This window comes from Centroberyx affinis, unplaced genomic scaffold, assembly GCF_046629955.1.
Source record: "Centroberyx affinis isolate AG114_WGS23_722 - 3 ecotype Tasmania unplaced genomic scaffold, CSIRO-AGI_Caff_v1 ptg004087l_1, whole genome shotgun sequence".
Lineage (NCBI taxonomy): Eukaryota > Metazoa > Chordata > Actinopteri > Beryciformes > Berycidae > Centroberyx > Centroberyx affinis.
Window position 1 is genome coordinate 1 of NW_027281872.1, and position 25,000 is coordinate 25,000.

Genomic DNA, 25,000 nt, shown 5'->3' on the forward strand with positions numbered 1-25,000 from the left:
GGAAGAGGTAGAGAGAGAGTGTGTACATGTGTAAGTGCATGTAACTCTTATCTATGGTCTGCGTGTCTGTCTGTGGCTGTCTGCGTTTAATGTGTGTGTGCTCATCAGTGTCTGTACATGGTCGTGTGTGTGTGTGTGTGTGTGGATGGAGTGATTCAGAGCAGTGTTGACAGAGCCCTCCCCACAGGCAGACCAGTGTTAAATATTTAAAGCCCAGACGGGCTGTGGTGTTGCCACCGTAATGTGTCTGTCTGATAGCATTGGAGACCAAGAGCACACCACTGGCAGACACGCACACACACACACACACACACACACACTTTCTGGGAGACAGACAAATCCACAGACACACTGTACACACGCAATCTTTGTTGTTCTTATCAACCTTTTCCCTTCTGGTTTCTGTGCATCAGTTCTATCATGTAATGACAAATTGAACATACTGTCCCACTTTCTGACACATCAAATCAATGTAATTACCTGGGAAGTAGAGTATGGTTTATACAGACTTTCACATCTCACATATACAGTACATTCAGTTGACCTTTGTTGTAAAGTGTCACCTTTTGAATAGTGAACTGTTGGATAGGGTTCAGCATGTTGAACGTTAGGCTTTTCACCCTGTACAGTTTGTATTAAGCCATATATCCTACCTTGGCATGTAGATATACTGTATGTGCTAATATGCACAATGCCTGAAGATGCCTTTTGTTTTTTTAGTGTACATGCTTCTATGTTTGAAAGTGTAGTGGAGGAAAAGTTTAATTTACTGAAGACACTTTGTAAAGTCAAATCATTTGATATATTAATTGATGTATTAATATATGCATTATATTACACATTCCACCATGTATTGTCTATCTTGAGAGTTTATATAATATCTGCCATAATGTAAAACTTCACATTAAAGCTGACCTTATTAATGAGTCCTGTCAAATCAGTTTATTACTTATTTGAGTTTTTACATATGATCATATTTACAAATGCATCCCAAAAAGTGTTTCCCTCAGAAAATACTCTATATAGGAAATAGAGACATAGTATTAAAGATGCAATATGCAACCTTTTGCCTTCAGACAGAAGTGTGTTGTTAGTGCTGTGCTCCTCTCCCTCGGTTGGTCAAGTTCACGTCCCAACACTTGTCACTCACCTTGATGAGCTGTCTATCTTGAAACGGCATCTAGCCTGAGGCTGAGGTAACTGGCATCTGTAAACATCGCACTCTGGCATCCACTCTGGAATATAGAAAAAGCAACGCCGGTGTTGACTCCTGTTTTGTCTGCTGAATGTTTAACTTGGCTGTTCTTTCATTTCTTACTGCTTTCTACCATTGTTGTTGCTGTGACTTCCCTGCGCTTGATAGCCATAACCCAGCGCACTGCTCGCCGTGCCTCAAAGTGTCCCAAACATTAGAAAAGCCAATTTCAGGAAAACGGGGGTTTTAGGCATATGCACACAGACTGAAGGTATATATCCTGTTTATTTATTGTTATTTTAATGTCAAAAGTTATAGCTTGACCACATTTTGATGCAACAAATATTGTCTCTCTCTCTCCCAGGCCTAGACTACCGTAAACTGACCGATGAATCCTCGGATCCGCTGGCCGCTCTGGACCCGGTGCTGACCAGTCAGAACGTGCTGTCCATCTCCAAACTCGCCAATCGGCTGCCTGCGCCCGGCGGCGGAGGGGCGACGCTGTCCTCCAGTGCCGTCCATGCAGTGTGGCTGCGGAGGCTCTTCTGGAAAGGAGACCCTCAGCTCCTGAAGAGACCCCCGCAGACCGACCAAGACTTCCTCCACGCCTACGACACCTGCGCCAAATACCTGGACAGGCTGGTCCCTGCTGACGCTGTCCACTTCCTGGACGACATCACCTTCTCCCCTGAGGCAGCCAACCATGTAAGCCTCGATTGGACCAAACAACAGCTTTTGTTTTTGTTGTTTTTCCCCCTGAAAGTTGGCTAGCTTTTTTCATATAGTTTAGTGTGTGATAGACAACAAAGAGGAGAGAGAGGTATGACATAGTCCAGCGTGAAGAAGACTCTGTTTTCTATCATTGTCTCAGACCAGGGCCAGTGGGAGGGAGGCAGAGAGACAAGGTGTAATTGCGGCACACAAGGTAGCTGGCTTGAGGCAGCCACCCAGACAGGATTCATACCATATTAAGAGCAAAGCTTGTGGGGATTTCCAACCACTAAATCACGCTGTCGCACTCCTCTCTCCCCTTCACTCCATCGCCGGACCTGTCGTCTCTCATGCCTTCGGCTCAATTTTTGGAACGTCAAAAATCCTCGCCGAATTCTAAATATATTATTCTATTCACATCCTCACTCTGTCGCCTCAAAGCATATACCAGTCATGATTTATAAAAGAAATTGTAAAATTGCACAAGATATGTCAGCCATATAATTACTGCACTCTGAAAAATTGTCCTGCAGAGAACTTAAAGTGCCTCAGCGCCCCTTATCAATAGTAGCCTACTGCTTTTTCATACTGGCAAACTGCCACACTTTCTTCCTCCTTCCAGACCTTCCTTCCTGTTCCATTTCTGCCTTCTGCCCCTTCTCCTTCCCTCTGTCTCTGGGAGAGCTAATTGATCCCCCTCTACTTCAGAGCCAATTAAACTCCAATTCCCAGCAGGCACTACTTTCCCACTGTGCTTTTTAACACACAGATTAGCTCTAACAAACCCACCATGCCCCCCTTCCCTCTCCCATCATCCTTCCTTTCTCTATCCCTTCATAAACCCTCAAAGGAAAAACTTTGACCCTTCTCGCGGATCCAAATGCCCCTGACCTTTCACACCCCCATCGCACCCCAGAATGGATCGATCCGTTCCCCAGGAGGCCAAGGTGGGAGAAGGAAGGCTGGGGCTTATCTTACCTCTTAGGGGGGGATGTTTTGAAGGGAAGTGGAGAGTATTGGCATTTTTCCCCCTCTGAAGTATCGATCATGGATACCCTCCTTAGTGGAAGCATCCTCCCCTGCCAGACCTCCAACCCATTTTCAAACCCTGCCTAATGCTTTGCCAATTGACGGCTCCGAATGCTGCCTCTGGTTCTATAGAGGAGAGGAGAGGAGATATGCACACACTCAGACAAACCAGTGTGCACACACTCGCGCCTAAAACAACAAGACAGCACACACACACAGATGCACAGGCACACACACCCTTCAAGGACATTGTATAGGTTTATCTGAAAACTCCATTTGAGTGATCATCCAATCCTGACAGAGAAAAATGTCAGTCAGAGCAGAGATATATGGAGAATGCAAAATAATGAGGTGTGTGTGACCGTGTGTGTGTGTGTGTGTGTGTGTGTGTGTGTGTGTGTGTCCGTGGCTTGTCAATACCTGTGTGCGTCCATGCAAGGGTGTAAAACCTCCCACAGCCAAGGGCCCTCTCTTCTCCTCATGAATGGTTAAGCTGCTCTCACTGAATAGAATCAATTACACCAGGCTGGCAGCTATGATCTCACACACACACACACACACACACACACGCACACAGACACGCACACAGACACAACTCACACACAAGCCACACATTCAGGTCCTTGACAGTATTTTGACGCAGACAGATCAGGTAAGCCTGCCTCTCTTCAACTCTCCATGTTAAGTTGGAATTAAATACGCGTAACCTGTGCTTCTCTCTTTCTTTGCCTTCTCTCTCGCTCTCTCTCTCTCTCTCTCTCTCTCTCACTCTCTCTCTTCTTTTTCCTCCTTACCATTTTACACCCCACCCCCGTTTGCTTTCCCTCCCCCTCCTCTTCCTCCGTCCTTCTCTCCAGCTGAGCATCCAGACGAGGTCGGAGGTGATAAAGCGAGCCACCAAAGCCCTGCGCCAGCTGGGAGAGAGGAGCAGGAAGAGAGGAGGCGACGGCAACGTGGAGCAGGATGGGGCAAACCCAGCAGGGATGGCTTTTGATGAGGCTCTGGCCCACCTGCAGCAGTCGCAGGCCCACCTGGACACTCTGGGCCATGCCTTCATCCTGTCACTCAAAGACAGCCAGCAGGTAAACCCCACCTACCTGCCTGCTGAGCCATTTTGTTTTTGAGAGTGAGAAAACCTTGTTGTGTTAATGTGTGGTGAATGATCAGTTATAAAGGAATACACCACGTTTTTGAGATATTTGCCCATCACTTAACTTACCCGTTAAGTGATTAGGTCATGAACACCAAAATCATCCATGAGTCCCCTGGTAGATTGAGAGTTGAATGAGAATTTGAGAATTTGTAGCAGCTCTAAGTTTGGCAGCTTTGTGTAGGAGAAAAATAGGAGACAAAAATTCATAAGAAATATGATATAAAAATAACATACAGTGTTCTTGTTTAAATAGGAAGTAAACAAAGTGAGTGATAGGAGACTGTGTGCAGCTAAAAATCACTGTGCAGTGGATGAATACATGGTTGCTCACCTGAAATAGTACCAAAAATAAACCATGGCTACATCAGCTAGATTGAGTGCATATTTTATTTTTAAAATGTATGAATTTACAGGCCGTATAATAAAACCCACTACTGCAACTTTTTATTACTTAAAGGTCAGTGTTCTTACTTTTGATAAAGCTAGTCCCCTGCTATCGCTCAGCATGGTCTATGCTAAGTTTTGGCATGAAATTAGGGAATGATCTACTGAGGACACATGGATGATTTTGGTGTTTTTGTTCTCATCACTTAAGGGGTAAGCTGAACCAGTCAATCTCCCAAAAACCTGGTGTATTCCTTTAACTTTTGACTTACTGACTCAGACACAGATTGCCACGCAGATTCCAGTGAAAGACACGCATCAATCACTCACACATCCTATTTCCTTACCCCCCTAAGGGATCACCTTTAGTTGGACAGGTTGTGTCTGTGTGTATATATATTTGTTTGTTTGTGTGTGTGTGTGTGTGGTGCTTGCTTGTACTTACTCGTATGTGAGTGAGTGAGTGAGTGAGTGAGTGAGTGTGCGTGTGTGTGTGTGTGTATATATATGTCTAGGGTGGTTCTGCTCGACTAAGCTCTTCCCAGCCTCACTGGGACCAGTCAAGGGTATATTAATGTAAATCTATGGGCTGCTGTTTCAAATGAGCCCTGCTGTATGGCCATATATACCATGCTGTATCTCATTAAGCAAAGTCACACTGACTTACCCCACCGTCACCTCCCTGTGGCTGTGTGTGTGTGTGTGAAAATAAATGTGAGGGTGGAGATCCACTGGAGGGGACATCACGATTTGGCGAGCTGAGTGTTGCTATGCGACCATAGGATACCCATGAAAACTGGTCATTTCTGACCCCCACACTGTGCAAGTTAATAACACACGGCCCTTGCTTTATCTGTGCTAAAAAGCACATACTTTCCATAATAACCAAGAAGATACAAGCATTAAAAAAACACATTGGGTAGAGCTGTAGGCTAAAGTCACAGGTGCACGCACACACACACACACACACACACACACTCACACACGCACACACATCAGAGCAATGTAACTTTCCTTCTACTCGTGTTGGAAGCGATTGTATCCTCGGAGATAGATTAAGAGGAAATAAGGAACAGGAAAGGGCAGATAGGTAGAGAAAGATAGATAGAAAAAGCCCTGTAGGCTCCGTTTGGCTATACTGTAGTCATTTATCAAGTGTACCTGACTAGCTGCTGGTAATGATCCCGGCTCGTAGAGGAATCCACCACAGGCGCCTTGCCCTGCGATGAGGGTAGCAAATTACACACTGCAGATACTGTACATGGTACAGTGCGGCGTTTTTCAAAGAGTGGGTCAGTGTTGTGGGACAGCTGTGGGAAGATCAAAACGGGCCCCAAAACAGAAGTTAATAGTTCTGTCGTAAAGCCTTTCCAAGTTCCTTAGACATTGGATAGACTGAATGAAATACGGTAGAGTATTAAAACAGGGTGAATTCTGATTAATATTCTGCAAAATCACTGCCATCAACATCTACCACTTGGTGGATGCTTTTATCCAAAACGCCTTAATGTACCATGAGTGGATTTGTTTTCAGCATGGGTGGCCCCAATGGGAATGAAACCTCTAATCCTTGCAGTAGTGCCACGCTCTACTTATGGATTTACAGACCCCTCAATCAGTTTTGGATTCCAAGAGAAAAGAGTTTACTAAGAAGACTGAAACCAGGTATAGAATAGCTTTTGATGGATAGAAACATGCTTTCTAAATTGATGCCTCATTACTGCTCAGCCACTACTACTTTCACTACTTATTTCACTACTTATTCTTTCTTAATGTGCTGCAGTAAAGCATAATTCATATGTATTACTGCTTACAGTTGTGAATTTTACAAAGAGTTTATTTCTGGTAAGCTCAACTGTGCGTTAATAGTGCAGCAAACTGCAGTCTCTTGCTGCATTGGGAATTACTGCACATGTAGTACTGAACATGTAGGTTTTCAGGCACGCTCACACATGACCATTATCACACTCAATAACATATACATACCGCATCACACTGATAATACATGCAGGTATGTTTACACATGCAGGCAGTGTTCACATCTAAGTAAACACACGCACACACAGTCGCACACCCACGCACAAACCCAAACAAATACCATCTCTGAGTTTCCAGACTCAGCCCTTTTTATTGGGAGAGAGAAAAACAAGCAAAGGAGTGGAGGACAATAGAGAGGGTGAGCAGGTTCAAGCCAGTGGGTTAATACCTGTAGAGAACACAGCGCTCAACAACAAACTTTACTCAGCAAACTTCACAGCTCCTTCACCGCCACTTCTCTCCTCTCACTCACTCTCCACTTCTCTTCTCACTTTCCTTTTCTGTCCTCTATTCCTGTGTCTCTATTTTCTCTCCTTTTCTTCTTATTGGCCCTTCTCTCTTCGACTGTCTCTCATCATTATTCCTTTCTCTCTTCTCTTCTCATCTTTTCTTATCGTCTTTGTCTTTTTGAGCAAACAATCCACTATGTGTATGGTTTCTTAAGTATGGGTTAGTCTCTCACCTCCCACTATCTCTCTCTGTCTCTCTCTTCTCTTTTCTCTCTCCTTCTTTTTCATCTCTCTCCTGTAAGGTCAGATGGGTTGGCAGCACAGTACACCAACTCTCTCTCTTATTGTGTTACTGTTTTTTCCAGGAGCAGTTGCAAGGTTACAGCCAGGTTTACGATTTGTCCCGCTCCGAGAGGTCAAAGGTGCACGAGCTGGCCGTCACCATGGCAACTGATGGGCAGCCACTAGATCGAATTGGAGAGCTGCTGCACGTGGCCGTTGGACCTCTGGACCTGTCTGTCAAAACTGTACTACATGACGCGGTGGAGAGAGTAGTGTCCGCACTCAGGTATTCTCTCTCTCTCTCTCTCTCTCTCTCTCTCTCTCTCTCAATTCAATTCGATTCGATTCGATTCAATTCAATTCAATTCAATTCAATTCAATTCAATTCAATTCAATTCAGTTCAGTTCAGTTCAGTTCAGTTCATTTAAATTTAATTCAATTGTTCTTTATTGGTATTACAAAATTCAAACATTTGTATTGCCATATTACATAGAGATGTAACAATGTGAACAATGTAACAAAAAAAATCCTACACCATTATTACTACAACTACAATTCTCAATTCTCAACATCAATTACATAAAAATAATAAATATAACAAATCATTCTGGGACTGCATTGAGTTGGATGGTGATGTGTTTTTGCTGTTTCTCTCCCACCAAGTTATATGTGTGGGTAGCAAAAAACACCCATCCCCCAACTAACACACACACACACACACACCACACAACAAACTCGACGCAGGGCGCATAGCCAAGTCTTCTTGTCAGTACACTCACACACACTCACGAAGGCAGGAGAAAAATCAAGTTGTCAGGTCAGTACATGAAATTCTCTTTTGCCTTTATTTCAATGTCTTTCACATTCACAGTCGCACTCTGTCAAAGCACATTAGCATCTACACATTCTCCTTCATACCTGTCTTGTCACATTACATACATATATTTTTTTCAAACGGATTACGGGTAGGCGAGTATATTTTTTTTTCCACCCGCAAACGCAGGCTTTATGGTGTGCATTCTAAAAAATTGAAGAAGGACAGTGCCACCTCAACACACCACCTACCTGATCCCTTGCGGTTGTTATCTGAAATTATCCTGTATATCGGTCCACTTTGGGCTCAGCGTGTCAGGGGAAAACAGTGTCAAAACAAATGGCTCGAGTGGTGAGTGGTATCTACAGTAGCTGCCATTGGGAGTTGGGCTCACAGCGTTTTATTGGCGTCTTCCTGCTTCCTGCATTTCGAAAGGAAGGGAGAGATGATTCACCCCGGCATCTCTGCAGAGCCGCGAGGTTCGAGGGCCTTGAATAATGCTGGGATATTGCACGCCTTGACATCCGAAAACAACCTACTGGAAACATTGATTCTTTGATTCTTGATGCTCTTTGATGAAACATCTCATAATAAAACAGCAACTAAACATCTTAGAGGATGTTGTTTTGCTTTCATGTAAAAGCTGCATACATTTAAATCTTATTTTCAGGTTAGGTTTTTTTCTTTAAGAACGTCACATTTATTGTCCCTTTTGCCATAGGAGCCTCTATGCGCTGATACTGACAAACCAATGAGCAAGGCTTTACTGACAGGCCAGATATCATCGGGCCATCTGATTGGCTTGATAAATGAGAGCCAATCACCTTGATTATGTTCCTGCCTCATTTCCTGCTTCTTTATGGCTGCTCAATGGCGCGTGATGCAGATAGATGACACCTGCATGCACACACACACTCACACACACCCCAGAAGATGCACGTGCACATGCACATACGTATACACACACGTGTGCACTGTCCCACACAAACACACACACACACACACACACACACACACACACATACACACACACACACACACACACACACACACACACACACACACACACACACACACACACACACACTCTATCTCTTGCACACACGCTCTTACCCCTTTCTCTGATTCATTATCTGTTCATAATTAATGCGGGCTGATACAGCTGTTCCCCTCCAGATCTCACTCTGCTCCCACACCAACACGCTTACAAAGGGCGTGTGTGTGTGTGTGTGTGTTCTGTGTGTTGTCTGAGTGTGTGTGCGCACACAGGCTTATGTATTCACTGGAGTTTTTTTCTTTCTTTGAATGTGTCACTCAGTGTTCTTGCATATGAATATCCTTTTTTGTATTCTGGTGTGACTCTGTGGCTGTATGTGTGTGTGTGTGTGTATGTGAGAGAGAGCGAGAGAGAGTGTGTGTGTGTGTGTGTGTATGTGTGTGTCAGTTGTTTTGGGGCTTTCTGGAAGCATTGTGTTTGGCAGGTATGAATGAGCCAGTCTTGTTTTCGGCTCTCTCTAAGCCTTCACTCCGGTGCAGCAGGCATACCTGAGCCTCACACTAATGGCCATCTTTTGTATCTGTCATAACTATTCTGTGTTAGTGTGTTTGTGTGTATGTGTGTTGTGTGCTCGGAAGAGAAAACGTGAATGGCAAAATGCAATGTAAAAATGCTGCGTCGTCTTTCCACCTCCTGCCAGATCATTTGTATGTTGTGTGCATGTGTACATGTGTTTTTGCGTGTGTGCGTGTGTGCGTGTGTGTGTGTGTGTGTGTGTGTGTGTGTGTGTGTGGTGTGTGTGTGCGCACACATAAGCCCAGCAGCAAAGTGGAGTTGAGTCAGGGGAAATTACCTTTTTTTTCCCCTCTCTGTCTCTGTGAAAAATGGCCCTCCTCTGGCGACACACACACACACACACACGCGCGCGCACACTGCAGCAGAAAACACAGCCGTGCCAGGAAATACACTAATGACGCTGCAGAAGGATCACATATGAAAAAAACCTTTTAAGCACACCTACTATTTGGTGCCAATAACCCAAACTCATTCAAACCTTATTTGAAGAGAGAAACATCTTTTATTAACCTGAAATGATTAAAACATTATAGAGTGTTGAATACTCACAGGGCCTGTGTACATGAAATGTTGGAGATGGATTTAAATGATTTTCAGTTGGTTCATGTCTCTAGGTTTTTAAATAATTTTTCGGCAATTATCTTTTCCAAAGCTGCATCTGCTTCAAACATGATTTACTCACTGCCAGAGATGTTTTTTAACGGCACACTGTCCCTGAAAAGAAGCCTTTTGATTTCCTCGCAGTTGTTGTCCCTGGACGTTGTGTTAATTTGAAAGTCTTATCCTAATTAGCGCATTGTGTAAGACGATTGTAATGATGCGGTTTGTTTTTCAGTGGAGAACCAGATGCCCTGACAAATTACCCACAACCCCTCCGGGTCTTGGAGGCCATGGTGACCGCTGTGCACAACAATGTGCAGAGCGGGTAGGTTACATACACACACACACACACACACACAATTGTCTTACTATACTTGTAAAGACCTTTTATTGGCTACATTAATTCCTTAAAACCTAAACCTAACCTTAACCCTAACCACTACATGCCTAACTTTACCCCTTACCCTAAACTAAACCTGTTCCTAATTCTAACCTTAACCCTAAAACCAAGTCCTAACTCTAAAAAACCCTTTAGGAGAAGTGACGCCAAAATTACCTCACTTTAAAATAATGTCTTCTCTCAGAAGGTCTAAAACTCACAAGAATAGCAAACAAGACCACACATAGACACTCTCTTTCTCCCATAAACGTGTGGGTATATCTACATCTATCTATATCTATCAAACAGGCTCCTGATTGGCTGCCATTACTCCAGCTTTTACACAAGGTGGTAGCATCTAAATATCTATCTAGCTATCTATCTATTTAACTAGCCTAATATTAGTTAAAACTTAACATTATTCCCATTTGGCGACTCATAGCAGATGTGAAGCCACCCAAAAAAAAAAGAAGACAAAGACAAAAAAAGATCCATTGTATAATTGAGTGAACAAGTTTTAAATTGAAACTCTAAATCTACTTATCTCTTTATTGAAAGTTTCACTCAGTATCTGATTATTTTAGCTGGTAAAAAAAATCTTGGAAGGTAAATTTATTTTTTTCACTAGGTGAGCCAAAAAGTTAATTTAGGGCACTGATGATAAATGATAAGGCAGAATTTTTTGTAACTTGTACCTCTCTCTCTCTCTCTCTCTGTCTCTCTGTCTCTGTCGTTCTCCCCCCTCCTCTCTCAGTGACAGTGTGGTGACATCAGATGACCTGCTGGCGTGGTTGCGTCCGTTCTGCGGCGACGCGGCGCTGCCAGTGCGGCCTCGGATCGATGTGCTGCAGATCCTGGAGAGCAACTTCAGTCTCAGAGACGCCGACGTTCGCCTTCTGCTCCTCTACAGAACTCAGGCTGTCCTCAAAGATAGACAGGTAACACACGCACACACACACACAGACATACACACACACAAGCACCTGTGAGTCATCAGCCATCTTACTAGCAGAGTACCAATGTCAGTGTTAAGTATGCATTACTTGAGAAACTACTTTAATCTCAAGTGCCCAAAACACTGGTATTTGACGTAGGCTATGGATGGCTATGGATGTGTTTTTTTGTTTTGTTTTGTTGTTTTTTTTCTCCAAGGTCATTACATTGAATGCTGGGTATTAAATATTAAAAAGGTAATAGTTTTTATTCCATGAATGTATCGGTGGATTATGGTGTCCTTTGTTTGAGCTCAGCATCTTTCAGTCTTCTTCGCATTTAGAAATAGTGATAAACAAGGCGCAGTGTTGGGGGAATGGGAGCAAGTATGTGGGCCTTGAGGACCGGACCACTCAGCATGAGATTACTATGGTTGCACGCACACACTAACTCACACACTAACACAAATGTACACACACGCACAGACACGCACACGCACATATACACAGTCTTGTGAGTTTTCCAATAAAGCTTATTCCAAGAAATGGCCCTCACCGTTCACTTTTCATTTGCACAACTATTTTTTTCTTTCAGCATCACAGAGACACACAGAGTTTCCTAGAAACTGTCTTTTCATTTGAAACATGCTGTGACAATCAAGTGCATGTTTCACTGAAAGACACAGACAATACAGACCTGTATTGTATGAATGTGCTCCAGATCACATGCTCATGGCTACCACCACTGCTTTCTTGTATCCCAACATACTTAAATAATAATGACCCACACTGCAATCAAACACACACAAAGATACACACACACACGCACACACACACACGCACATGCACGCACGACTGGTTAAAGTAGAAGGCTTTAACCTTTATGTGTGAGTCTACATGCTCCAGCAGCCACATCACACATCACTCAGCCCTGAGATAGAGGGAGGGATGGAGGCACTGTACTGCTGTAGGGAGGGATGAAGAAGAAGAAGAAGAGGGGAAAACAGCAGGGGGGAGGGCAGGAGGGGCTGCGGGCTGGGGGAATGATGGGGTAGAGGGAGCAGATAAGTGGAGGGAGAGCAGACGAGAAATGGGGCGGGGGTGATGAAGCGGAGGGATGGATGGATGGATGAATGAAGGAATATTATGTCTGCTCCCTGTCACTCTGATTCACTGGTCCCACCATGAAACATGTGAACGGTGACATCTGCGGTCCCGTTATGGAACATTATCTACTTTAGGGAAAAAAGATGCGCCTAGTGGGTTGGTTTGCCTATGCATGTCTGAATGTACCTGAATTTTAATTTTTGAAATGATTTCCAATCTCCTGACAGAACTTTAGGAAAGTAGCCAGGTCCCAAGTTGACAACACCCTAATGACCCTTTTTTACAAAGCGTACATAGAGTCAGTTTTAACATTTTCAGTGATATGTTGGTACAGGATAAGGATAACGGGGGAGGCGATGATAGGCACCATGATAGTGGAACCAACACACCATGATAGTGGATCAATAATGGAAAGAGAAACATCATTAGATGAAAGTATAACTGTAGAAACAGGTCTTAAGAAGTGAAGTCCGCCAGACCAAAGAGCAAGTGCCTTGACGACGAAGGCCCTTTGGTCTTAAATGTTTCCTCTAGAAATGGTTTTATTTGAATTAATCTTGTAGAAAATGTGGCAACCCAACTGTGTATGTGTGCATGTGTACATGCGTTTGTAAGCTCTCTTTATGTTTGCATGCATGTGTAATGTATCTCTGTCTGAGCGTGTTGGATGTTTGCATGTGTGTATGTTTGTATGCGTGGGTGTGCATGCGTCCTTCCCCCTCCCTAGTGTAACCTATCCTTGAGTGGCTACTCATTAAGCCTCCCGACTGACTAATTAATGGCTCGAGCTGGTTAATTAATGTGTAAATGTATGCGCACAGCTCTGGGCCATTGTCAGAGCAGGTAGACAGGTGTGTGGGTCCAGCCTCCTTAACTAATTGGGTGCGCTCCTGACATTTGGCAGGCTCTGACGACACACACACACACACACACATGCACACTTAAGAGAGCCTACATCCAGGGGATCAGTTAATTAATCTTGTAAAAGAAGTCTCGCTGTAAGAGTGAGACTAATTTCAGATGAAGTGCTACTTTCTCTTGTCTTTCCCTAAGGCAAAAAAACAGCCTTTAAATGTGGGAGTAGGATTTCTTAGCCAAATGTCTTGTTGTTTAACTTTGATTAGTCTTATGTGTCTATGCGTGTACTAATTTTTGTGCATGTCCACATCTGTACACATATACACACAAAGACATGTATTCACAGATTCAAGCACACACACACACACACACACACACACACAAAAAAACACACTTACTTATATGCAAGTACACACAAGCACTGTTTTTTTTATTTATTAGATTTTGCTTCCTAATTAGAGCGTTGTCTCATTGTCTCCGCTGCCTGTTGCCCCGCCGAGAGCGGTGGCAGAATAATTGTGTTGGCCAAGCTGGCACCGCCGTGGGCAGAGCTGGCACTGATGCCAGTGTGTTGGTGCCCCAAGGCCACACCAGAGACATGGTAGTGCCCCTCTCTGACCTCATGATGCCAGCTTACACCCAGAGAGACAGAGAGGAGTGGGGGGGTTGGAGGAAGAGGAGGAGAAAGAAGTGGTGTGCCTTGAGAGAAAAGTGTGGAAACAGGCTTTGACAGAGAAACGACAGAGGGGAGAGTGGGAAGAGAAGGAAAGGAGTTGGTATTGTTCCCCTCTGCCCCCCCCCCCCCCCGAGTCCCTCAACTAATCAGCACAACTCCCTTCTAACTGTGTCCCCCAGGCTACCCATGAGACAGACACACACACATGCACACACACACACACACACACACATTCTTGTAAACACATATACACATACATCACTCACTGCATACTTGTCCCTCCCTTGCATACACACATACATATGCACTCTCACACAAACACACACACACACACACAAACAGACTCTTGCCTGCTGTGATTTCCATGACAACCGGGCTGTCAAGCCACAGTTTGTGAGAGGAAACGATAGCAGTAGTATGTTTAAGTTGGAGTTTCTCACATCTTCCCTCTCTGTCTCTGTCTGTTTGCTGTTCTGACAAAGGCGTCTGATTAGCACTGTCGTCTGTGATCAAAGGCAGCTGCAAACTAACCGCGTGCGCACACACACACACACACACACGCACGCACACACACGCACGCACGCTCGCAGCTGTATGCATAAATGTACAAAAGCACGCATGCATTTAGACACACACACACATATTTATACATGTACACACATACATACACACTCGTACACATACATATATACCCACATTCTGTCTGTCTTAATTCAGGAAAGAGATGTAACTGAGTAACAAGGTTGAAGAAAACGCTGCTTTGATCTTGGAAATGAAGCTCTCGTCTCTCCATCTTTTCCCTCTCTTATGCAGTGGATCAAGAAACATTCTCTTCTGCCTTCTCTTTCTATGTCTCTCTCTCTCTGTCTCTCTCTTGCTCTCTCTCTCGTACAGAGTATATAACTCTCCCTCTCTTCTTGCTCTCTCTCCCCTATATCAACAAAATCAAAATGCCATTGACGGATCAAAACAGCAAAGCAAAACTTATTTCACAGGACTGTCTGTGGGCCTCGGAAATCCTTGAATGATTTTTTATAATCTAAAGGGAAAAAAAAACTGACGCTTCAAAAGTTTTTTGAAAAGAGATATATAATTCCATGAAAGAGCATGGATTATAGAAATTAGTTCACTGATCAAGAGAGAGGGAGGGGATTTGAGGGAATGAAAATTACTTGGAAGCCTACAGGAACTACAGGTTGTTTTGTTTTGTATTTTCAGAATCGGTTTTATTTGCTGAGTATAACATGCATTGAATTGGCTCGGTTAATTAATGCTTTTACACATTACAAGACATTTACACAATGCTTACACACTAGCTGCAGGTCAAAACATTGCAGCTCCTCACATATACAGTAGTGTCCATTTCCAGATCTGAGCAGATTTTGTGGTGATAGCTGAAGAACAGTTGACATAGATGATCATGTAGTGTGACATGGTCAAGTATCTGCACCTGTGGGTGAGTAAAATGCAGAACTAAGCAACTAAGCAAATTATTGAATGATAATAACAGTGTTGAGTTGCTGCTGTGACACTGGGGCAGCAGGGTAAGCAGATCATCCATAAACGGGAACACCTGGATTCATGTTGGCAAGCATCCGCCCTGAGTGTCTGACCTTCCTGTGGAGGGGGATAATTAAGTATTGCCTTATTTCTAATTATTAAAAATATTTCCACAGGCCCACTTCAACTCCTGTGTGCACAAACAAGTTGAATGCTACCTTCTGGTGTTGGCAGAACCATCTACTGGTCAGATTTGAATTCAGGCTACAGTATCTGTGATTATTGCAGCTGATTTAGCTGAAGGATTATTGGCTTTCCATCTCCTTTTTCGTTTTTTAAGTCTCCTGATAACAGGACTGTGCATGTTTCAAGGCTGAATTGTGTATTCCTACAGATCTGAGTCACTTACTGTGTGATCCTCCATCCTTGCCTCATCGCCTTGTTCACACACCTCTCTGACAGTATGTCAAGAAATCTTCAGATCCTCACTGTCAGTAAGGATCTGGAAAGTCTTGTAGTCTATTCACATTGGCTGTCCTAGCCTCCTCCTCTCTGCCTGTCTCCCTGCCTGTCTGTCTGGCTGTTTGTCTTTCTGTCCATCTGTGCTCTGCATGTTTCTGTCTGACTCTCCCTGCTTGTCTGTCTTTTGACAGATTTTTGTTGTTCTCACACACACACACACACACACACACACCCACACACACCTGCATTTAGCATGCCAGCCTGATAGGAGTAGACAAACGCTATTATGATGGATGCTGTTTAGCCCAGTGGTGTCCAGACTGGGTCAGGCCAGGCCATGTCAGTGGAAAGGCCACCGCATGATTCACAGCCGCTGCCTCACACACACCCAGTGATGATGGATCAGAGAGAGAGAGAGAAAGAGAGAGAGAGAGAGAGAGACAGAGAGAGAGAGAGAGAGAAGATGGTAGGGAAATGATGATGGAGCAGAGACAGACAGTGAGAGAGAGACAGCAAGAGAGAGAGAGAGAGAGAGAGAGAGAAAGTGAGAGAGATGGTATGGAAATGGAAAGAGAGAGCAGCAGGCCACTTATCATTCCAATACATCATCCTCCTTCCCTCCCACAGCAGCCCAACACACACACACACATACACACACATACACCTAAAAAGGGAGGTATTAATGAGACCAATTGAAATGCTGACATTTAGGTAGCGGGGGGGTATAGGGGGAAAGGGAAGGAGGGGTTGAGAGGTTGAAGCGAGAGATGGATTTTGTGACTTCATTTTGAATGATCAGTCATAACAGCAGGGCATCCAAATGTCACCACTGTCTAGATTGGAGGGTCTGTTTTGATGGGGTGTGTGTGTGCGTGTGTGTCTTGTGTGTTTGGCCCTTATGTCACTAACAACAATATACTCAGGGTTATTTGTCTGTGGAAAGTTGCACATAAAGAGGTTACAAGTGTGTGTATGTGTGTGTGTGTGCGCGCGCGAGTGTGTGTGTGTGTGTGTGCACATGCGTGGTATTGTAATGCCCTCTCTGATATAGCCTTGATGTTAGTATGGTGATAGTAATTACTGTTGTAAATCCCATGGCAGTGCTAGTCTTAATGCCCACATCAAGCTCACAATAAAAACACACATGCACGCACAGACACACACACACACACACACACACACACACACACACACACACACATACACAATGAAGGAAGGTTAACCTGGTCATTGCACCAAGGTCTTTACATCTGTGTGCCCTGCAGATGTTATGGATCACACAAGGAAAATGGAGTCTGTGTGTGTGTGTGTGTGTGTGTGTGTGTGTGCGCGCGCCATCATCGCAGCTCATCACCCCATGATCATCAACAGCGATTGCTGATTCATGCTACAAGCACCCTTTCCCCCTGTCAATGTCATGGATCATTTGCTGTGGCACACACACTGTTTTGGTGGTGTGCTGTGTGGCCTTGCAGTGTGCTATCTATCCAATATAGATGAGCTGAGCTGAACAGACTGTGCAGTTGCACTCTGTCAACTTCCAGTCTGCAAGTACACAGCCTCTCAACTCAACATGTTAACCCTGCCCTCGCCCTTATTTGACTTGTCCAAGGCTTAATTTCTCCCTCATCAAAATTCCCTTTCCTTTTTCCTCTCTCAATTTAGTCAAGGATTTGGTTTGATTTGATTTGATTGGACACACAATTCTCATTCATTTCTAATGGGTGCTCACTTTTTTCCTGCTTTCCCCCCTCCCTGATACTTGTCTTTTGGTTTTATGCAAAGCCATTTGGTGGCAGTGGCTTGTAATGTGTATATGTATGTGTGAGCCCCCCACCCTCTCCCTCTCTCTCCCTCTCTCTCTCTCTCTCTCTCTCTCTCTCTCTCTCTCCAATTCAATTCAATTCAATTCAACAAGCTTTATTGGTATGACAGCTGTGTAATAATGTTGCCAAAGCAAATGTGCACTGATAATGCTCATGCTGAAAAATGAAAGAAAGGTAAACCGTACATTTGTCTCACAAAACAGACACTACAGAAATACATCATAACGTGGAATAACTCTCTCTCTCGCGCGCGCTTTCTCGCTCTCTCTTTGTCTCTTTGTCTCTCTGTCTCTCACTCTGCCTTTGTCTCTCTTTCTTTCTGTGAAGAGATAGGATGGTGACTCTCATTTTGTATGCACCAATTAACCAGAAAATTAGAGAAGGCCGCCACTTCTGGACACAGTGTGACGGAGGGGTGGGGCACATGCATGCACACAGACAGACACACACACACACAGAGACACACACATACACACACTATCTCAAACAGACATCACACACTCATTTGCATGCATACACAGACATGCTTGTTGCACACAGAGTTTGTGACATGAGGTGTTAAAAAGTTCTTATCTCCATACATGTGAGCAGAAGAATTGAGAATTGTTAAGTGCAACTCCTTGTCTATGTCAAGGTGCATGTTAATGGTAGCTGTTAAAACGTGTCTGTGATTATCTATGAGCAGGAGTCTACCAGCATGTAAGAAACACATGCGCAGGGCTGTGTGTGTGTGTGTGTGTGTGTGTGCTTGTGTCTGAATCTCTTGTTCTTGCGTATGAATAGAAGTGTGCTTGTGAGTTTTTGCAATTGCAGAGAAAGTTACAAAATTCATGTGTAGGTATCGCAAGGACTATGTGTACCCACACTTCAATATGAGTGTGCATGCATGTGTGTGTGTGTGTGTGTGTGTGTGTGTGTGTATGTGTATCTCCGCTTGCAAACTCTCTCCTCTCCTGTGCACCGTAACGCATTGATTGGTACTCTTCTCAGCCTACTCCACCTGGGGTATAATTAAATATTAAGGCCACCGTTTGAAGTATGCAAATCCACACTACCTAGATTACCCAGGATTCATAGCCTCGGCCCTGACACAAATCCAAGACACGGAGCAAGGGAGAGAAGAAAAACTGCATGGATGGATGTTATACCGTTCCTGTAGCAACTATTAGTTAGTTATGACAGGAATGTGCACACACAGACACATGGGGGAGTGTTGTAGTTTGTTAGTTAGTTAGTTAGTTGAGAGAACGATGTGGTTTGTTGTGGTTGACCACTGACTTGCTCCTCATTCTCATACACTCACCAACACACACATTAAGTATTGACGACTGGCTACTGGCTAAGTCAACCATCGGCATAATAATCTTCATCTAGCGGGGTGACAGTGTTAATTTAAAATCAGGAGAGAATTTAAGAAAGCCAGGGATCGCGCCACTGGGGAAATGGGAGGAGGAAAAAAAAACGAGAGAGGAACTTTGCAAAGGTGAAGGACATGTAGAGAGGAGAAGCTGGAGAGGGACGGGAGATGGAGATGGAGAAAGGTTTGTCTGATGAAAGTGAATGAGCGAAGGACGGGGAGAGAGGGTTATACAAGAAGAGAGAGAGAGAGAGCAGAGTCTTTTTCCAAGCAGATGAATAATAAATGCGATGGGGTTGAGGAAGCTATCTTATGGCCACACTCTAATGCAACAGGCCAAGGGTCGCGGTCGTGATAGCCAAGTCCCGGCTATTCTTCCGTTTGTTTTGGCAACCTTTATCTGTCCCTCTCGACTCCTGTAAAACTTATTATTTATCTTCTGTTTTTAACTCCGGGCCAGGAGCGGGGAGCAGAACACTTTGTCATCTCAGTGGGATCACTCACGATTCACTCAAAATACACCAGAGAGGAGGGGGAGCAATAAAATAAACAAGAAAAGAGAGGATGGGGAGAGAGAGAGAGAGAGAGAGAGAGAGAGAGAGAGAGAGAGAGACAGAGACAGGAGGAGAAAGGAGACTGAGGTGAGTTGATGTGACAGGAGAGGGTGCAGGACGGAGCCAGAGGAGAAAGAAAAGAGAGAGAGAGTAAATTCTGAGATGAAGGGGAAGACTTAGGCAACAACTTTTGCACAACTTGTTTGCTGTACTAAAGCACCAGGTAAACACTTTATTTTAGCTGGTACGATTAGACCTGGTCTTTTCTGTGTGTGTGTGTCTGTGTATGTGTGTGTGTGTGTGTGTGTGTGTGTGTGTGTGTGAGATTTAACCCATCACTCCATCAGAGCGTTCAGGATCTTGCCTTCTCCTTGGCCCTCCTCACTCTGAATATTCATTAGCCCCTATACGCATGCATGATTAAGGGAGGGGGTTGGAGTCTCGACATAAATGGGTTTAATATTAAAATATTAAGGCTGCTTGCGTGTCTGCTAAATATTAATGTCGGCGGCTGGCATTGTGGCTTCACGTCAAGCAGGTGTGTGTCAAGATGGTTTCAGGCTACAAGCTTGCCCTCAACTGCCTCTCTTCCTCTCTCTCTCTCTCTCTCTCTCTCTCTCTCTCTCTCTCTCTCTCTCTCGCTCTCTCTCTGGAGGCATGTACCATTATGCACACTCAGGTGTCATGTTATACAACCTGGCTTTACCCCAGATGTTGCCATGCTGCGCTACAGGGAGAGAGAGAGAGAGAGAGAGCACAACAAAGAGAGAGGGAGGGAGAGAGAGAGAGGGAGAGACAGTGTTTGTTTGTCACTGCGCGTTTCTTGTCATGTAATGTATTGCATCTGCAACTCTCTGTGCTTGCCTGTTCCTTGCATGTGTTTGTGTCTTTGTCTTTGTGCTTATGTTTCCTCTGCATGTTTTATGTGTTTCACTTTTAAGTCGTAATAAACTCCCCGACCTCCTGCAGGTCCCAAGGCTTTGCCCTTTTGGTGTTTGCATCTCTTTGCTCTCATTTCCTCTGAAACTTGCACTCTCTTATCATCCCCTACTCTCTCTCTCTCTCTCCCTCTCTCTCTCCCTCTCTCTCTCTCTCTCTCTCTCTCTCTCTCTCTCTCTCTCTCTCTCCCTCTCTCTCATTCTCTCTCACTCTCTCTCCCCTTGTGAAGTGTGCGACCTCTGCAACTTTATTCTGCTCGTCGCAGGGGACATTAGCCAGAGCGGGTCAATGAATATTGATGAGCTCATTCGGAGCGCGCTCAGTAAAGGCCAGACACAGAGATCCCAGGATCCCACGGCTCCACCGGTACTCCCAGTCCGATACACCGACATGCCCACATCCTGTGTTCTCTCACTCTCTATCTTTATCTCTATCTCTATCTCTATCTTTCCCACTATCTCTCTCGCACCTCTGCCTCTCTCTCTCAGGTCAAGGAAGAGATAATTGCTGTGTCACAGAGAATATTGCCAGGCAGATTTGTTGATGGGGGCAAAAGTCGAGCTGTATTTTACTAACTGCTCATAGTAATCCAAGTGGAAACCAAGTATCTTTGATGTAACTCAAAAGGTTTAACAATCTCATGAGTCAGTTGACCTTGTTTGGATTGCCAGGTACAGTGGCACTTGTGATTCAGATCATTTTATATAATTATGGATATGATTTCTCAGGATTAGAGATTTCAGTGTCCTCTGGAAACTCCCAATAATTTCTAATGGAAGATTACTATTTTGCTACTTTTCCCTGCTTGTTTTGTTTAATTAACCACATTTCTGTTTAACACAAGTAATCAATAACAGTCATGATGATGACATTACCACAGTCATGAAAGTCTTGTCGTGTCAACATGGGGTGCCATGATGGTGGGAGAGAGGAGGAGGATGGGTTAAAGTATCCGCCCCTGCTGAAGTGTCCTTGAGCAAGACACACCGGCACTGTAGCTGCCTGACTTCACTGTGGAGGGGGGCCGAGAAAACGGACATAATAAAAGGGATATACTGCTCTGTTCCCTTAATTATGATTATTTATTTATAAGATTTTTGCCTTTATTATGAGAAGCCATAAAAAGGGAAAGCCTTTTCATGAAAAGTTTCATGCAAATCCGTTCATAACTTTTGGAGTTATCCTGCTAAAAGACAAACAGACAGGCAGACGGACGGGGCGAAAACATAACCTCGTCCAACTCTGTTGGCGGAGGTAACAGTTGTCAGGGAGTAATTTTCTACTTACAGCTGGCCATCCTAGTCATGACTTTTTTTTTACAGTAATGCTTCTAAAAAACAGTTACCCGAACAAAATTTGGGTGACGGCCATTTTAATTTAGCGAACTGACAACTTTAAATGATGAAGTTGACTCTGGCATTTTCCATGTCATGATTTTTAATGAAAAAATGGTATCCTCCATTTATCCTGTTCACTTGATAGAGACGTGGAATTGATAGTGCTTACCATCTTGATTGGCAGTGGTAATAAGATGTGAAAAGAAAGAGGGAGAAAGCTGTCAGGCGGTCAATGATGGCGGTGCTGATGATTAACCTGTCTACCAGAGTGTTACGCACAGAGGTGATGATTTGCTCACCACGTACCTTAACAAGTCAATCACAGGGCCAGCTCTTATCAGCTGTGAGGACATGACTTGGTTTCTAACTGTGTGTGTGTGTGTGTACCATAGTGTAATCTCTGATTATATGCTGTGAAAGTGGGTGTTTTGTTGGATTTGGTTGAAGTTGTATTGACTGTGTGTGTGTGTGTGTGTGTGTGTGTGGATGGTGCATGTGTGTCCTTGAAGCAGAGTACAACTGTTTTTCACACGTGTGCCTGTGTCATTCTTGCATTTGCAATCGTTAATATCAGCATCCTTTTCCATTACTGTGATGTTTTGTAGCAATTTTTTGCCAATTCAACACTCCCATGGCTTCCAGGATTCAAGTAAATGTACCTCCAAATTGCATTTATGCCATTTATGTATTTGTTTGTTTAAAAAAAAGTTGTGTCCTTGTGCCTTACACAGCATATAAAGTGGAGGTTTTTACTCAGTGGTTGTGCTGAGTTGTAGTGTGAGGCAACTTTGTAACCATCACTTGTTGAATAAATAATGTTTGTAAGCTTATGAATGAGATCACAAGAGAAAGTGTATTTAGATTAATTTACTCTTTTACCTCTTCCTTACAAAATTTAAATATATGGATCACATGTTTTTACTCAGTGGTTGTGCTGAGTTGTAATGTGAGGCTAAATGGGGTGTTTTTTGTGGGGTTTTTTTTTCAAGATTTTTAAATGTGGCACAAAAACTGGAAGCTTATGGGAGTGTTTTATCAGAAACAAAAATGTCTACCAAATATCAGAATAATGGAAAAAGGTACTGACTAACAGTTATACATTGCTATCAAGGCCAAAATGACTTGGAATCCACATATCGGAAATAGGTATTGTCTTTTATGGAAATACTGTATGTACTGTATGTAGATTTATGTGAAGCAGCACATGGGACACACAGACATACTGTACATGTCTGCGCACACACACATGCACACTTTTATGTTCCAGTGGGACATTTACTCTCCAAAGAGGCTTCAATATTTCATCAGACCTCTTTTGAAATCGATCAAAAGCAGGCCTTAATTATGAACCCTATGGTTTTGGGACCCCCAGTGCCCCTCCAAAGCCCCGAGCTGGGCCGCAAGGTTTCCAGGGTCGCTCTTTTGAATGATTGATCAAACACTTATGATTTATTTAATCTCTGTCACCCTCTTCACATGCAATTAGATGAAACAAAATGAAATTGTCATCTTTGTCAATACCCCCCCATCAGTTGGAACGCTCTATGTGTGATTTGAATCCCAAAGGGAATGATGGGAATCTTTTAAGTGCCTGTTTCATTCGGGTTCAAAGTTGTTTTGACTCCAAAATGATTGTTGGGTATTGGGTTTCAGTAGGTCAAAACAAAACATGTAATCAATCATTTGCCTACTGTCATTAAGTGCTCAAATTAATGCTCAAACAAACTGATTGTGCAGCAGTATTGATGTAAATGAATCAGTTTCTCCCTTAAATATAGGGCCCACTGGAATTACTGGAGCCTTTTAAGATGAGAAAGAAAAGACTCATTGAAAAACCTTTTACATTCAGAAGAAAAATGGCACATTTTATTACTTTAATCCCTTTATTATCCATGGCAGCTAATATTCAATTTATATTCAGTGATGTTTCTCTGTATTTTTAGTTTGTGTGTGTACATGTATGTGTTTGTGTGTAAGTAGAGTAATAATAAATCATAGAGTCTTTGTTTCCATTTAAAATACACAAAGAAAAAGCATGAAAAAGCATCCAACAAAATCCAAACAAAAGTTGGAGAGATTTATCATAGCTGGAGATCTCCTCATCTTTCAGGCAGAAACTTTGTAACCATCACTTGTTGAATAAATAATGTTTGTAAGCTTACGAATGAGATCACAAGAGAAAGTGTATTTAGATTAATTTACTCTTTTACCTCTTCCTTACTAAATTTAAATATATGGATCACATATTAACTTTCTTTGCAATCTCTAGCCACAGGAGTTGTCCGGACTCTCTGACCCTTGCGGTCCTTCAGACCTTCATGTAATTTTGATGATCTAGGAACTGAAGCTCATTGTAAGTCACTCTGGATGATAGTGTCAGCTAAATGCAAAACATGTAAAAATGTAAAATGAGAGCAGTAGATAAGAGGTTTTAACACCTAGATCTATATGCATATAATCAGGGATTACAGCAGTAGCATGCTGGATGCACCCATGTTTATTTTAAATTAACATATTTCATAACAGTCTAGTCTGTTAAAGATAAAGCAACAGAAAATGCCACCTCACAGATGTCTAAATTAATCGTTTAAAAAAGAAAATTATTAAAAAAATGAAAAATATAAATAACTACTGCTGTATACCCCAAAGTCTCTAGGGATATCTAAATAATACATGTCAAAATGACACATACTGGTAAGGAAGCACAGCAGTAACTAACTAACTGTTTAAGTGATATAAATCTGCACCAATTAAAAGCTTGCATTAGCAAACAGGGCCATGCACAGACAATTATATGGGCAGGGGCTCAAGTCAACAAAAGGGCCACCCATTCCATTCATTTTGACCCCCGGCCACCGAAACCACATTCTTCTGAAGTGAAGAAAGTAGTTCTTCACCATGACATGCAGGCAGGGAATCACTCTGCTTCCTCACAATGGCATTTCTATAGAACACTCACTGCTCCCTTATCAGATCCTGTATAAAACACATTATTTGGGGACCCACCTCTTAAATTGATCAAAGATAACACTGACCTGGTCACTAGAGGTCAGCAGTGCAATGA

At 43.3% G+C, this 25,000-nt stretch overlaps 1 protein-coding gene across 1 annotated transcript in view; it reads left to right on the forward strand.

Annotated features, from left to right (window-relative positions):
• Window positions 1-1,559: 1,559 nt before the first annotated feature.
• LOC139663667 (NBAS subunit of NRZ tethering complex-like) overlaps window positions 1,560-25,000 on the forward strand; it is a gene marked incomplete at its 5' end in the record, with an annotated part of 45,925 nt that continues 22,484 nt past the window's right edge. The window contains 5 exons of the mRNA XM_071542383.1: window positions 1,560-1,900; window positions 3,793-4,017; window positions 7,105-7,307; window positions 10,245-10,334; window positions 11,143-11,326. Coding sequence (XP_071398484.1) covers window positions 1,560-1,900; window positions 3,793-4,017; window positions 7,105-7,307; window positions 10,245-10,334; window positions 11,143-11,326 — 1,043 coding nt within the window. The remainder of the gene's footprint in view (window positions 1,901-3,792; window positions 4,018-7,104; window positions 7,308-10,244; window positions 10,335-11,142; window positions 11,327-25,000) is intronic.